This window comes from Silene latifolia, chromosome X, assembly GCF_048544455.1.
Source record: "Silene latifolia isolate original U9 population chromosome X, ASM4854445v1, whole genome shotgun sequence".
In the NCBI taxonomy this organism is placed as follows: domain Eukaryota; kingdom Viridiplantae; phylum Streptophyta; class Magnoliopsida; order Caryophyllales; family Caryophyllaceae; genus Silene; species Silene latifolia.
Genome location: NC_133537.1, coordinates 332825932 through 332842685, shown reverse-complemented (window position 1 = coordinate 332842685; position 16754 = coordinate 332825932). Strand labels below are relative to the sequence as shown.

At 38.1% G+C, this 16754-nt stretch overlaps 2 protein-coding genes across 3 annotated transcripts; one reads left to right on the top strand and one right to left on the bottom strand.

Moving 5' to 3' along the window:
• Positions 1-4488: 4488 nt before the first annotated feature.
• LOC141618741 (isovalerate--CoA ligase AAE2-like) lies at positions 4489-8374 on the bottom strand. 2 transcript variants are annotated; one of them, XM_074435817.1, is made up of 3 exons: positions 7913-8374; positions 5519-6482; positions 4489-5135 (listed from the first exon to the last, which is right to left on the bottom strand). In XM_074435817.1, exons 1-3 carry the CDS (start codon positions 8189-8191, stop codon positions 4654-4656), a joined length of 1725 nt encoding a protein of 574 aa, XP_074291918.1. In that variant the 5' UTR covers positions 8192-8374; the 3' UTR covers positions 4489-4653. The 2 variants fall into 2 exon arrangements, with proteins under 2 accessions (XP_074291918.1, XP_074291919.1); XM_074435818.1 differs by having other exon boundaries at positions 7921-8001.
• A 2169-nt stretch (positions 8375-10543) lies between these two features.
• On the top strand, positions 10544-16486 carry LOC141618742 (inositol transporter 1-like). Its single transcript, XM_074435819.1, has 7 exons — positions 10544-10911; positions 11324-11505; positions 12534-12604; positions 13471-13806; positions 14701-14808; positions 14907-15089; positions 15441-16486. Exons 2-7 carry the CDS (start codon positions 11364-11366, stop codon positions 16104-16106), a joined length of 1506 nt encoding a protein of 501 aa, XP_074291920.1. The 5' UTR covers positions 10544-10911; positions 11324-11363; the 3' UTR covers positions 16107-16486.
• Positions 16487-16754: the final 268 nt, after the last annotated feature.

The window sequence follows — 16754 nt, the reverse complement described above, 5'->3', positions numbered from 1 at the left end:
TGGTGAACTTGGAGAACATGACGTTCGGCGGCCTTCTATGTCAAGAACTCCAGCCTATCCTTGAAGGGACGAAGAGGCCAGTCATTGTTTGGGACGAAGCGCACATTCAAGCCGAGTTGTACAAGCCAATCCCCAACACCGCATGGACGTCGAGCTCACCGAGGATGTCTCACCAAGCACCGTTCAAGATTTTTGTGTTGCCGAGGGCGGCAACAGATTAGGTGGGGGAGAGTGTGACGATCCGCACACTTGAGCCCTTAGATTTATTTTATGCTTATGTAATTTCATTTTCCTTGTACATTTGTAGTAAGTATTTTCTTAGTAGTTTTAGAATAGGTTTCCATAAATAGGTATATCGCTATTCTGAACTAAACTTGTAAATTCAATGTATCCTGCTACCAGGACCAAACTATCAAATTTCCCTCTTTGAGAGGTGCTAGTCAATGAAAAACCGCTTCTCATCCAAAAGCTTGTTGTTGCTTGTTGCTTGCTTTCAATAATCGTATTGCTTACTTTTATTGCTTTCGTGTGTCGGACTTGATAATCGTGACTAGGATTCCCGACACACACCCCCGAGACCCGAGTATCGTGCTAGTGGGCGATCCCTCACTAGTACGAAGAGCCTTGTCGCTTGCATCTTGCCTAGAGAAGGGGCAAAGGTGCGCGCCACGGTCCGGCAAAAGTAGCGGACCGTGACACACGGCATCCTGTGAAATTTAGGACACGGGACACGTCATTGAAATTTAATAAAATATATATTTTATAGTTATATATGTGTGATTTTATTTTTGAAAAAATATTGAATATTAAATTTAAATAAGTGAAGTTAAAACTTGACGTTAATTATAAATCATTCTTTATTCCAAAACCAAAAACCAATTTATAATCAATCTATTTGGACATCTCATTACTAGTCTACAGAACATCATTTGCCCCTAATTCAACTTATTTCCCTACCAAATTCAACCATATAATAATTCACGCCATTTACCTTAAATTCAACTTGATTCCGTTTGAAGGTGTGTCCAAATATCATGAACACGACTCAAAATACCATAGACACATACCCAAATAAAAGATGAAAGTTAGACACGGCTTTACAAGTGTCCGACACGTTTTGACGTGTGTCCGACGAGTGTCGTGTCCGACACGGGAAGGACGATTAGGAGGAGTGTCCGTGCTACCTAAATTATACGGAGTGCCTTTTTTTTTTTTTTTTTTTTTTCTTAATGTTGGATTTTATGTCTATATCGATCTGATGTGTTAAAGAAATGAATTTGATCCAATTTTCTTGAGAATTTATTTCGTATAAAACTTTGCTCTATAAATTACCTGCAAATTCATTAACATGTCTAGTTGTAGCCTGTAGGTAAAAATTTTACGTTTAAATAAACTCACATTTGATCATCTTTTTTTTTTTCTGCCAGTGATGTAAGATGATAAACCAACTAAGAATGATGAGATCGTCTCATGTATCAAAATTGTCGGATAAATATATAATAAGGATTGAGTAAATGTATTTCAGCGTTGTTTAGGACAATGTCACATAAAGTCTAACTAAAAAAATTCATTGAATAACTACTACATAATCGTATATTTATCAATGTATTGATCCCGAATTGTTCTTTAATTTGTATTAAGTCTAATAATTTTGTAAACTTTGTAATCAATTTCAAAGATTAATCCAATACAATATTTACATATATTTCTCATTTGTTGATGTAACGAACGATTCCGTAAAAGTTCAAAATGTGATTAGTTTAATTTAGGAGTTTACAAAATTTTATTAAATTGTTGTTTTCATAAGACTGTCGGTCAATCAATGATTTGGTCCTCATAATTCAAGTTTTCTTGAAAGTCAAACTTCCTACATTTTGTGCAAACTTAAAGTGTTGCCCAAGAAAAAATTGAGTGTCAACAAAAGTAATGTAGTACAACATCATCCAATTGAAATCATAAAATACACGTTGAGTAACATAAAATTTGACCTCCAATTTGGATTGATTACATATATCAACTGTATATATTGACGGATCCACAAAATACACACAAGAAAATCGTTTTCGGGTGTTCTGGGACCCCGGATCCATATACAAGGATCCGACATTGACTATATATCCCTAATACTTTACCTCTACTAGCTGAAGTACTTAAATTATAAACAGATTTTTTTTTTTTTTTGGCAGCTGTAAATAATAGTAGCCTTACAAGCCCAATAAACAGACGGATAAGGGGTAAGGCTAAATACGTCTGAGTATTCATGACAAGTAAATTATAAACACTAGAAATTAGGACAATAATACACACTGACGGGCAAGACTGCATACATCTGACCATTCCTGACGACTTATTCCTCTAATTGCTCCGTTTTTGAAAAGAAAGGAAAACTGAGGGGGAAATCACTCAGTTGAACCGGAGGAAAACAAGATTGATGATCATGGAGCAACAAGGAAACCGAGTTGCTCCATTGAGATTCTAACATTTGCAGAATGAAATACAAAAACCCTATTATTGAGATTGCTATACAAAGATATGCTTCTTCTGCCATTAAAGCTATCAAATTTTATTTATATGATAACGCGGCGACGATGATGGAAATGGTTTATGTTGGATTATAGGAGTTGTTGAACTGTTTGAGGTGAGGTTATATAAAGAAGAAGGGGATTTGCAAATACAAAGTATCTAGTACTTGCCCATGTTGTAAATCTGAGGTCAAAACTCAAAACAAAGAATAATAGAGTACCATCTAGGCATGTAGTCCCTTTATTTTTATCTTCCATGTTCAATGGATTTGGTGAACATAAAGAATATTACTTGTATGTGTTCATGTGAAGTAGTGTGCATGTGCATGGGAACTATTTTTTATATCTTGTTGCACGAGTTTTATGTTTAGAATGAAAGCAATAATGTTGATTTGGTGTATTAATTACCTTATCTCCCTCATTATTGTTCTGGGACGGAGGGAGTAACTGTTAGAATATAAAATTGATCCTGGGACTTCAACAGTTTAATGCTAAGATTATGAAGACATGGATATCATATCAAATGTAAGCGTTTAAAGACTACTCCCTTACTTTCGACTGGTTGTTTACGTTTTTATTCTTTTGTGATTGGTATTTCAATAAAATGTAAAGACTAATTTAATGAGGGGGTGTATAAGAGTTGAAGAGAAATACCTTCAAGCATGCATGCAAACTTGCAAAGATACCAGGCTGCCCATATTTTCAGGAAAGCTGTCGGAATAAAAAAACAATATCAAACCCCCTATAGCTGGAGAAGTATTTCAGATTTATATGCTTGAAAGGATGTTTAATGTTAGGGTGCAAATTTATGTTCCACATCGGTAGAATAAAGATGAAAGTTCTTCTCTATAAGTGTCCAAAAAATATAATAGTACGGGCCCTTTTGGGAAGGAGCCCAAGTGTAAATCCGTAAAGGCTTGACCCAAGCGGACAATATCGTACTATTCTGGGTTACAGACACAGATGCAGCAGAGGCCCAACACGAGATATTCACGCTTCCCCACAACAAGTGGTATCAGAGCCCAAAGTTCGACTTGGGCGTACACTATAAAGAGCCCAAGAGTAAATCCGTGAAGACTTGGCCCAAAGCGGACAATATCGTACTATTATGGGTTATGGACACAGATGCAGCAGAGGCCCAACACGTCGACTTGGGCTAGACACAGAGATTCATCAGGCCATTGGATGCACAGGGATGTTCGATATGCATGTGTAGCAAAATCCCCAAAAAGGGCACGTGGACATGCGGACTCAGGAGCATGTGGGGGCACTCACTTGACCAGGCAGTGACATGTGGTGAAAGACATGGCTCGTGGTAGCATGGTGTGTCGGCTAAGGGGAGGTTATCAAGAGTTCAAGACTTGGTGATGCGGGTGTCTAGGTGATGATGATGGTCCTTGGTTTGATGGGAGGATTGTTAGGGTGCAAACCCATGTCCCACATCGGTAGAATAAAGATGAAAGCTCATCTTTATAAGGTGTCCAGAAAATATAATCCCAAGAGTAAATCCGTGAGGGTTTAGCCCAAAGCGGACAATATCGTACTATTATGGGTTATGGACACAGATGCAGCAAAGACCAACACGAGATATTCACGCTTCCGCTTCCGCACAACATTCAAGATGTTTGACAACCAATTATTCTAGCCATAATCTAATACAACATTCAAGATGTTTGACAACCAATTATTCTAGCCATAATCTAATACAACATTCAAGATGTTGTCAATAATCTAATACCTCGAGGAATCGTTTGCCTCTGAAGCGCTATTGCCATCACGAATCTCATGCTTGAGAGCATTTAAAAAAGATCAATTGAACTATCCCAAGATTTGCAGGACGACCCTGCAAACAAAATATTTCACATGTACGAGGAACTTGTAAGGTTTTTAGTAGAAAAATGCGCATCATTATCTGAAACAGAGGAGATGCTGTGACTTCTTCGATCAAGACGTAACAAGCCAGTCATACTGTTCAGTTAATAACAATCAACTAAATTCAACAAGAACACATTAGACAAATATCATGAAATTCAATACTACATCTTTTTACTATCTCGTCTAATCCGCTAAAATTACAGGTTACACTAATCAATCCTAGAACATTTTGAAAGAAAAAGCCAGTCTCCGGCAATCAGTGAAGGCTGCCCAAGGCCTTCACCTTTTCCCTAAGAAGAAACTTCTGAATCTTCCCTGTTGCAGTTTTCGGAAGGTCTTGAAAGATGACAGTTTTAGGAGCCATGTAATGAGGTAAATTATTACGACAAAACAAGATTACTTCCTCAGCTTGTACCTCATATCCATCCTTTAATTTGACAACTGCACAAGGAGTTTCACCCCAGTGATCATCAGGCCTTGCCACAACCGCGGCTTCCAAAATCGCAGGATGACTATACAGAACAGTCTCTACCTCAACACTGCTTATATTCTCCCCTCCGGAAATGATGACATCCTTTAACCTGTCTTTGATTTCGATATAACCATCAGGGTGTCTAACAGCAAGATCACCAGAATGAAACCAACCTCCTTTAAACGCTTCCTTGGTCGCATTTAAGTCTTTCAAATAACCACTCATTACTGTGTTTCCTCTGAACATTATTTCTCCAATGGTTTTTCCTGTCCAAAGAGCGCATTTACTTTAAAACAAATTTATTGGTAGACGAAAGAGATTTAACATTGCCCTAGTCGGCTCATAGTAACATTCGAAAACAACCTCTTAGTGTTTCGAACACAAGAGCTAAGGCTGCATAGGAGCCGACTAGGGCAATGTTCTATACAAGAGAGTGGCGGAGCCAGGATTTGAACTTAGGGGGGGCGAAAAAATTTTAGGGGGGGCGAACGACTAATTTCATAAAGCACCCTCGGAATTTTTTTGAAAGATTTAACTAAAACTTTCGAAATTTTCATCCGCCGGGGGGGGCGACCGCCCCTACTAGCCCCCCTAGCTCCACCACTTAAAGAGGTATCAATGCAATTGAAAGATCATGTTCTAAGTTTACCATCAAACGGAACACTCTCCATGGTCACAGGATCTTTAATATCAACATCCTCCAAGCCAATATGCTGCACCCCTTGTCTAGACTTAAGCCTCGCTTTTTCATGAGGAGCCAAAGAGTCCCACTCCGGCTTCCAAACACAGTAAGTAGCGGGTCCATAGGTCTCGGTGAGGCCATACAAGTGACCGACTTCAAATCCCAAATCTTCCATCTTTGAGAGGATCTGAGGGGGCGGAGGAGATCCCCCAGTGAGCAACCGAACCTTATGAGGAAGGGGCCTTTGATCACTGAGGGGCGCGTTGACAATCATGTTCAACACGGTGGGAGCGGCCCCCATGTGGGTGACCTTATGTAGGACAATGTTGTCGAAAATAGCCTTAGGGGTGACCTTCCTAAGGCAAATATTGGTGCCTCCTAGGGCTGCAACGCCCCAAGGAAGGCACCAACCGTTGCAGTGAAACATTGGAACGGTCCAAAGATAAGTAGGCATGGAAGGCATGTCATGAAGCAAAAAGGTGGATATGGCATTGAGGTACGCGCCTCTGTGACTATAAACAACGCCCTTGGGGCGGGAAGTAGTCCCTGAGGTGTAATTCACGCTAATTGGATCAGACTCTTGCGCGGGGAGTATGGGACTGAATTGGTCATCACCCTGGTCTATCAGATTGTTGTATTCATAATGCTTAATATCAATACTAGTGTCGGGTACAGGAGACTCGATTTCTGTGTCTGTAATTCGTACAAGAAGTGGTGGTGAGTTGGATGAGGATAGTAGATGGATCGCGTCTAAAGCTGTGTCGAGTGAGTGGGAATCAACAAACAAGACCTTAGCTTGAGAATGTGCCAGAAGTGTCGAAATCATGGGCGAGTCAAGACGGGTGTTAAGAGTGCATAGAACTGCACCAGACATGGGAACTGCGAGATGCAACTCGTACATTTCTGGCACGTTTGAAGCCAGTGTTGCCACCTGCAAACATATCAATATGTCTGTATGTTTAATTTATCCCCGTCTCAGTCATTTGTTTACTTTTTATTCGTGAGGGATATGTAAATATGTAATCAAAGGTAAACAAATGAAACGACAGAAGTGTATGAGTCAACCAAAAACAAAAATCAGTAAATCTAGCTAGTTGAGAATTATTTTTAGCTACTCATTCCGTCTAAATGGTTTTGTTTATTTGTTTACCTTTGAATAATACTTCCTCCTATTCGGGGTTTTCTTCCCCTTTGATGTGGGCACAAGAATTTAGGAGATGATTAAAGAATGAATAAAGTAAGATGGTGGGGTTTGTGAATTGGAGAGAAGTATGAATAATTATGAATTAAATAAGGAATTGTGAGTTATGTGAGGTTTGGTGATATGAGAGAGGGATGAATAAAATAAGAGTAAAAGTTAGGTGGGGTTTGGTGATAGGAGAGAGGGATGAATAAAATAAGAGTAAAAATTTCCAAAATAAGAAAGGGGAAGAAAACCTGAATAATCCGTTTAAGGAAATAGGGAAGAAAATAGTGAATAGGAGGGAGTATATTATACACAAAGACCAAAGTTACAAGGAACAAACCACGTATATAAATGACTGGGACGGAGGAGTGTGACTATATGAGTCTACCAAACAAAAATGTAAATGATTTAGAATGTACTTTTAGTTATTCTCTTCGTCTGAATCATTTAATTAGCCGTTCCAATCATTTGTTAAACAAGGTAAACAAATGATTGTAATTAGTGAAGGATCCAGGAATTGATCCCAGCGGGGTAAACGGGTAATATATTAATGGAAACTTCAAAAATGTTGGAATTTTAACCGAAAATTTTGAAATTTCTGATTGCAAGCGGGGGCAAGCACCTCTCCTAGCCCCCTAGATCCACCACTGAATGGATGGGAGTACTAGTCAACGAAACTGAAATGTAACACAAATTCTTATTTAAGACGGCCATTATCCGTCTTAAGCTTAAGACGGGTCAAATACATACCAAATCAACCCACTTGGTGTTAATAAAGACAAAACTTTTGGTATTTTCTAGGCAACAAGTGGGTGATTTGGTATGTATTTGATCCGTCTTAAACTTAAGACGGATAGTACCGTCTTAAGCAAGACTTGCTGGAAATGTAAATCTAGTTGAGAATTGTATTTTTATTTTCTTTTATTTATTCGTTTATGTTTAATCAAAGATAAATAAATAAATGAATTGAATAGAGGTGAGCCAAACAAATGCGGGTAAATTAAATCTAGTTAAAGTTTTTATTTTTAATTAATACTTTTGACTTTTGTTATGCTTATTTGGATTAAAATATCGGTTAAATAATTAAAAGAACGTAAACAAATGATTAGGACCTAAGAAATAAAAGTCAACTAAACAAAAATGAAAACTAGTAGATAGGGAGTGAAGTGGATTACAAGGTGACCAGGCTCGACACGGAGAGTGGTAGAAAGAGCGGAAGCAAGTTGAAGACATCGACGACGAGTAAGAGACCAAGTATAAGACCTTGGACCGTAAACAAGGGAGGTTCGATCAGCAAAGACTTTCGCCGCACGGTCTAGGAATGAAATTGGTGTCAATGCTGTGTAGTTAGCTTTACACTTGATTAAACCATCTGAACTTGTGCATAAGTATCTCCTGTACAAGTATCTGCTGTAGTGCATCAGTGTTTGTGTCTTTAATTTGTAGTAGGACATTCTGTGAGATAATTAGCTTAAACCCAGTTTACTAATCAAGAAATTTTTTTTAATTGAAAGGAAAGAAAGATTGAATCTTGTACTGTATTATGTTGAAGAGGATTGATTTCAGAGAAATGGGATCGGATGAGATTGTAAGGAATAAAAAATTGAGGGGAAGACAAAAGAAGATAGCAAATGAACTAAGCCAGAGTAATTTGTTCGATAATATCAACTGCGGGGTGTTGTGGTCAAACCTCATGTCCGACCCGATTTGCCAGGACCTGACCGGTCCTTGTCGATTTTCACCCGGCCTGCTTTATCCGTGAGCAGCCCGTCCCAACCCACCAAAAAAAGGGCAGGCTCTAGGGCGAGTAAATCTCACCCGACCCGCCCTCAACATTCAGCACATACTTGCACTAGACCCGCCCCTTGACCCTACACCGAACTGATTCCGGATACATCCCCACTAGGCCCGGCCCGGCCCAGATTGACATGTCCCCCACCCCGAGCAGGGGTCCATTTATCCTTACTTGACCTTCCCCCGAGTCAGACTAACTCGAATATTTGACCTACTTTACATAATGTGGTTCAAAATTCCCGGTTTGTAAACATCGTCGACGTTTCAGTAAACATCGTCGACATTTTCATTCCAAAAGACGATAATGCCCTTTGCACATTTACACTCATTTATCTCTCTGGACACTTTTCTCTCAAATTCTATTAAAAACCAACTACATTTCGATCTCCCATCTGCATTAAACCAATTAAAAAATGTTAGAAATTAACGCACATCGACCAAAAAACTTAAATAATTTTAAAAAATCGGCAAATAAATGTATTAAACACGGTTTTAAAAAAAAAAATGAACTAGCTCATGGACTAAATGTTGAGATTCAACAATCGACCATGGTCCAAACATGAGAAAACAACGTTGGCCATGGTCCAAACGTGGGAATCCAACGTTTGGACCATGGCCAACGTTGGGTTTCCACGTTTGGTCTATGGCTGAACGTTGGATCTCAATGTTTGGTCCATGGTTCAACCTTGGGGGCACAAATCTCAGATTTACGCAAATAAATCGCAATGTTTGCTATTACTAAGTCAATACGTGACGTAAATCAATTATCGAATAGATTTAACGGTGCAACAAAAAATTAAAATTAACCAAATAATGAAGCGATTAAGTTGTTTAAGTACCGGTGATTCGGGATCCGTCATGTTAATTAATCTTGTTAATTGTTTTTTTTTTAATTTAGTTGATTTTTAGTAGAATTTGAGAGGAAATTTTTTAGAGATAGAAAGTGGTGTGTGAGTGCAAGGGTAATTATCGTCTTTTTTTTAAAAAAAAAAAACGTCGTCAATATTTATAAAACGTCGTCGATGAAAATAAGCCGTTGTTTGGCTCGCAAATTCTATACATAAGATTAATTGCGAGTCATGACTAATTCTACGTTTAAGAAAAGTCACAACAACATTACCTAAACTTTGCAATTGACTTTCTTTACATAAGTTGCTTTCTCATTTTTTTTCCTCCTCTTTATTTCTACTCCCTTCTCTTATTATCCTCCATAAAATTTAGCAAGAAAATTTCAACTATGAAATTTTTTTTCCTTTCTAATTCATTTTCACGTGTCATTTTAATTGTTTTATTGTTATAACTTGATCCTTTCTTCCACGCTTCTCTTCTTTTTCTACAACTTTCTTATTACACCACCTACAAGCTCTTTACCCAAAAAAAAAAAAAAAAAAAAAAAAAAAAAAAAAAAAAACCACCTACAAATTCAAGGAAATTAAATTCATATTTGCATATAAGACTTTCAAGTAACAAAATCATTTTTGATATAATTGCATAACAACCCTACAAAACAATGACATATAGCAATTTTCTAAAACAATTTTTTCAACCATTGGGACAGTCTTTTATGGATACAATTTAATGGGTATTATTTGTAAAAGTCAGAAATTAAACTCCTAGCCACTTATTTAAGCACAAATTCTCATTTGTGACGGACATTTCCGTCGCAAGCTTGCGACGGGTTAAGTACTACCCATGTGGGTAGATAAGACAAAAGTAAAGTGCTCACATGAATAGTACTTCACCCGTCGCAAGCTTGTAACTGATCTGCCCGCCAGAAATATAAGACTTGCTGGGTAAATAATTGATCACTATTAATACCGTATTCCCGTCTTAAACGAAAATTTGTGACAGATTAAAACATGATTTGTGATTTCTATTTTAGCAAAAAAAATCATGGATAATGTAATAAAATCCTGGAGTGAGTGAACTGTGAAACAGAGAAAATGAGGTAGGTGAGTCATCCTCAAAAAACCTGTGCATCACCCTAAATACTCTTACCATTTTTTTCAATTAATATTTTCTGTACAACAACAGGTCCCCACAATCTGTCAGAATTCAGTAACGTTTTAAACCATCTTTCTGGTGCCACATTTCATCTTCTCCTTCATTCTCCTTTCGCACATCAACCTTCTCTCTCTCTCACGTTTAAACTTATCAATAACTTCACTCAATTATTGATTTGTATATCCATTTTTATCAACAAAAACAACTAAATAACAGATTTTCAAACAAATTTTATCTGATTATATTTGTCTGTAATTAATCAAAACCATTAATTATCAGTTCATTTGAACATTTATGCAATTCTGGGGATAATTTTTACTGCATAATTGTTCGAAAGATTTTTGGGTTTTGGACTTTTGGACTTTAATTTTAGTGGGTATGTGTCAAAATTTGATCTTTTGGTTTTTTTATATTGAATTTGATTCTGGAATGTGAAATAATTTTCTGGGTGTTCAATTTTGACTGCATAGTTGTTTGAAAGATTTCTGGATTTTAGACTGTAGCTTTAGTGGGTATGTGTCAAAATTTGATCTTTCACAAATTCTTGTTTAATACGGTAATTAAACTTAAAACGAGTCAAGTATGAAAAACAACATGAGGATTCATAAAGACGAACAAAAGTTTTGTCCTATATATGCAAGTGGGAGCTTATTTGACCCGTTTTCATCTTAGACGGATATTGTAATCTTAAGAGAGACTTATTGTTGATATTTTGGTTGTTTTTATATTGAATTTGATTTTGAAATGTGGAATAATTTTGTGGGTGTTGTTCAATTTTGAAAATTTAGGGGTGATTTTTAGGAGTAAGGACAAGTTTGGGAGGAGAAGATGACACTTGATTCAATCCCTGGAAGTTCAGGATACTTGGATTCATTTCCAGAGAGGAGAATTACATATTTTGGGAATAGATTTGTTTTGGCTTTGACTGTCACTGCTGGGATTGCTGGATTACTCTTTGGCTATGATACTGGTATACTATTTCTTCTTATACTCGTTTGAATAAATGATAATTTTTTGCTTTGCGAATGTAGTACTGCTTGAAAGTAGTAATTAAGCCCCTTGACTTTGTTCAGTTACGAAATCAAGCCCCTTAATTTTGCCGGGTGAGATGATGTAGTTTCTACTCCTTCGGTCTCAATCATTTATTTACCTTTGATTGAAATAACCCTCACAAACAATACAAAAATAAACAAATGATTGGGACGGAAGGGGTAGTGATTTGACTAAATAGTAGGTCTCATGAGCGACCGTCTCTCACTCATTTAGTGCACAAAATCTCATTAAAGACGGCACGTATCCGTCACTTTGGAGTGACGGATACCATTTACTCTCACAAATGACCCAAATAGAGGAGAGAGGGAAGCACATGGGGGTGCCCCCACCTTGTCCCCCCTATCCGTTTTGTGAGTGGCATTACCCGTCACTTGCTCCGACCCATCTTCAACAAGACTAACTGCTTAGTGTGAATGTGTGTGTGAGAGTGAGACACTCTGTTTTGGTACATGATCAAGCCTAATGGATTCGGATATTCAACTTTCTCTTTTTTTGGATCATCTTAGTGTATCCCTGTTTACCTCTCAGACTTTCAGGGAAAGACCGAAATAATGAACCCCTTTGTTTTGCGGTAGCCCTTGAACACTGTTGTTCCTCTACCATCATACTCCTGTTTGTTTATACTTTCAAAATTTTACACTGTTGGATTTACTGGCCTTTAGTTATGTGACAATTTATAGAAGTTTTCTGAAGTGTGCTTTGTCTTTTGATCCCATAAAATAGAGAACCTGATATTCTATTCTAGTCATCGTGTCATAATTAAAGAAAACTCGCCTTTATATGCCCTGAGGGACATAGTATTGTTAAATATGGTCGTCAATGACTCCAAACAGAGACCAGCAATGAGGGGTAGCAGAAGGGAAATAGTAGATATGCTGCCATTTAGCTTCGTGCCGTTTCTTCTTGATGATTAGTAGTTTTATGATGGAAAATTTATGCTTTCAGGTGTGATCTCGGGGGCTCTCCTGTATATTAAAGATGATTTCCCGGAGGTCAAAAACAGCAGCTTCTTGCAGGTATAGTGAATATTACCATTAGAAATTTAATTCAAAACCATTTTCACTTACATCGATTGTGTTTCTGTCCAAACTTTCTCTTAGTACATTTGAGAATGCCATGCTAGCCTCTCCCAAGAACCTTCAACTCTTCAAGTACCATGACTTAGGTCATATCATATGGTACTTCTCTGTTTCTTTGATATCATTCAAATATCAACTTTGGGATGTTTCTTTTATCTTCCACTTGTCTTTTGGGGAACTATTATTAATTTAATGATCCAATTATCCATCCACTACCCAATAAAACTATAAGAGAGAAAAGTAAAAAGGATTATTACTGTACCCAAGAGGGTAAGACCTTTTTGTAGCGTTTCATAAAAGCTTGTTTGGATTGACGGATTTGGTGGCAAAGAGTGAGGTGGGAGAGGAAGAGATACAAAATCCCTTGTTTGATTAGGAATTTGGGGTAGGAGGGAAATGGAGAGGTACAAGAATGGAGACATACTATTTCACTCCTCCAAGCTTAAACAAAATTTCTCTAATGTGCGAAAAATGTGGAGAAGAACTCCCATGTCCATTCACCGTCCCCTTCCCTTCCCTCCCCTTCGTCCCCTCCTCTCCCTTTCCCTTGTACTTTGCAACCAACACACCCTAAATCTTGTGCTTTTCCTTTTTGAAAGTATCAAAGAAACGAAGGGAGTATATATTAGTATCTGTTAAGCAATCAGTCTTATGTATGACGGTTGTATGCGTACAACAAGTTAATTACTCGTTTATGAAATGAGTTATATAACATTAAATGAGTTTCTATGGTGTTCTCGTACACGTTTGGATAATATTCCCACCAACAAATAATAAACAGCTCTGATATCATATTCTGACAGGAAACGATTGTGAGCATGGCATTGGTTGGTGCAATGATTGGTGCCGGTGGTGGTGGATGGCTTAATGATACGTATGGACGTAAAAAGGCCACTCTTCTAGCTGATGTTGTCTTTACTATTGGAGCGTTTGTCATGGGCCTTGCTCCTGACCCATATGTTCTCATAGTTGGGAGGTTGCTGGTTGGATTGGGAGTCGGGTTGGCATCAGTATGTGCTCCTGTATATATTGCAGAAGCAGCCCCAACTGAAGTAAGAGGAGGGCTTGTTAGCACAAACGTGCTAATGATTACTTTCGGACAGTTTATTTCATACTGCGTTAATCTTGCCTTCACTGAGGTCAGTTACATAACTTTCATTTTTCTTCTCCGTAGTATAGTTCTTTGGTATGCTTCATGTCGCAAGGGTTTTATATTTATGAAGTCAACATTCTGATTTCAATTTAATGTGCTGTAGAAATATCGTTTCGCTCCTACCTTGTATGTAACCTATGTTCGCCATTTCTATTGTCGTACTGATATGGGAATTGAATCCGGTACCCAACCTTACGGCTTACCAATCAGATAGTCTAGCTAGAAAAAAGATAGGGTGCAAGACAAAATAGAGGAAGAGACTTTATGAAACATTTTGTATGATATTTAATGATTTTAAGCTTTGCTTCTTAAACATATCTCTCACTTTAGTATTTCTTATTTATTAAGAAGTTTATGTTTGAATGTATTTCCTTGCATGTATCCTCATTTTTAGGTCAGAGTCCCCTTGTCTAACGTGGGTCAGAGTCATTCCCAGTCCGAAGCTTGGGATTGTACCTGTGTCAGACATTCGTATTCACATCTCAGTAACATAGTTTGTGACACATTACACAAAACACCCATATATTTGAATGTTGTCTTGGGTAGTTGGGTGTGCTGAACGCCTGTACTGCTTGCATTTTAGAGTTTTTGAATGGTTACTTCTTGGATCGTCAGTTGAACCTAAAACATATTTCATCATACTGTCGACGAAAATAGAAGCACGGGTTCACTTCAAGCTGATTCTTTCTTTTGGGAAACATGTAGAGTTAAAATTGCAGATTATCTTTGGGTCTCTTTAAGGCTTTGAGGCACTGGTGTAATGTGGTGTAGCTGTTTCTCTAAAGTTATTTAAAGTGAAACTCTGGGTTTAAGTGTCCTATAAATTTGACTATCCTTTCCTTGTTTTTCTTACCGTCTTTTACCTGCATTCCATGAGCAGGTTCCAGGAACTTGGCGTTGGATGCTTGGTGTCTCCGCTGTCCCAGCCATCTTACAATTCCTTTTTATGCTGCTTCTACCAGAGTCCCCTCGCTGGCTTTACATGAAGGTTCTATTTGTTCCTTCTAGTTTTAAGTCATTGTACTCTTTACCTCTCAAATTCTTGTTTAAGACTTTAAGGAAAACATATGCTTTTATATGTTACAGAAAGATAAGGCACAAGCTGCAGAAGTGTTGTCAAGAATTTATGATCCATTTAGGCTGGAAGATGAGCTTGATTTACTCGCTGCTGCAGCCGAAGAAGAACGTAAGCAGAAAGCTGTTCAAATTATGGATGTGTTCAGAATTAAAGAAGTTAGGCTAGCCTTTCTTGCTGGAGGTGGTCTTTTGGTTAGTTCATTCTCTAGACTTTCTGCACTCCATATATCGATCATTTTTTTTAAGATAATTGCTCTATTAATTTATATCTCGCAAAATGGCCGTTTAACTCAATTGAAGTGTCTCGTTTCTCGAAACAAGTACTCTGATTTTAGGTCGAACAGACTGCATGAGTAGAATGCTGTGAATCATATACTCTGCTGTGGCGGTCTTAAAAGGGTTAATACTCGTAATATATAAGTATTGACTCTGCTTTTTGACCTAAATTTGTTTCGACTAAGTTAACCTACGACACTTCTATACAAAGTCTTTGTGTTAGAATCCAGGGATTGCCCTAAATAGGTGCAACTCTTGTTTGTGCAGGCTTTTCAGCAATTTGCAGGAATTAACACAGTCATGTACTACAGCCCAACGATAGTACAAATGGCCGGATTCAGTTCCAACAAACTAGCCCTACTAATCTCGCTCATCGTGGCTGCGATGAATGCAGTCGGAACCGTCTTAGGCATATACTTGATCGATCATATGGGGAGACGTAGCTTAGCCCTCACAAGCCTGGCAGGTGTATTCGGTTCCCTTATACTCCTTTCAGTTTCTTTAATGTTGGGCACATCTAGTGAGTCGGGCTCGGTCTACTCGTGGCTTGCTGTAGTGGGTCTGGCTCTTTATATCGCCTTTTTCGCTCCTGGTATGGGGCCAGTGCCTTGGGCAATCAACTCTGAGATATACCCTCAGGCATACCGTGGTTTATGTGGGGGGATGGGGGCCACCGTCTGTTGGATCACAAACCTTATTGTTTCAGAATCGTTCCTGTCGATAGCTGATGGTGTTGGGACAGGCGGCACTTTCTTGATCATCGCTGGCATTGTGGTTTTGGCGTTTGTGTTTGTGTGCGCATTTGTGCCTGAGACAAAGGCCTTGACTTTTGAGGAAGTGGATCTAATGTTTAAGGAGAGAGCTTATGGGAGTAGCCGAGAGAATTCTCAAAGCCTTCTTGCGCCAGAAAGCGGGTTGGAAATTAGAGGCTAAATCTTGTATGAGATCGTCTCACCATCCCGAATGGTGTTACTCATCAGTATCTAATAAGATCATATCAGAGCGAGATGGTCCTTGTACAAGTACCCGTGATTATTCTATTGGCTATTGTTTGTCTTCCGAGCCAAGACCTTATTCACAGTTTCATTTCCGGGAATTGTTGATTTGTTGTGTGCGCCACATTCGGCTTTGTTGTTGAAAAAGGCGATGTGCATTGAGACTTTGAGAGACGTTCTTTGTTGACGGACATATTTCGTAATTGCTCTTTGGTTGTAGATTTATGGTTGGTTTGTGTTCATGTTGAAATATTCTTGTAATCTTGTATGTTGGGAATTTGTATGCACATTATATAATAAGCAAACGATTTCCATCAATTACAGTGTTGTGTACTTGTTCATCTTAATTACGGAGTACTTAACAAGCTATACTTTTGGCATCTTCACGTACAAAAACTTGTGAGACGGTCTCTTACTGAGTTATTGATGGAAAAATTGAACTTTTGGAAGTAGCATTTCATTGCCTTAACAAGAGTCTATATGTTTGCCTTGACAACATTTCTAAACGACGTTAACAATTACTCCATATTATAACGATTTTAGTTTAACCGGATTTTACACAATTGTTAGATTTAACGCATGCAAA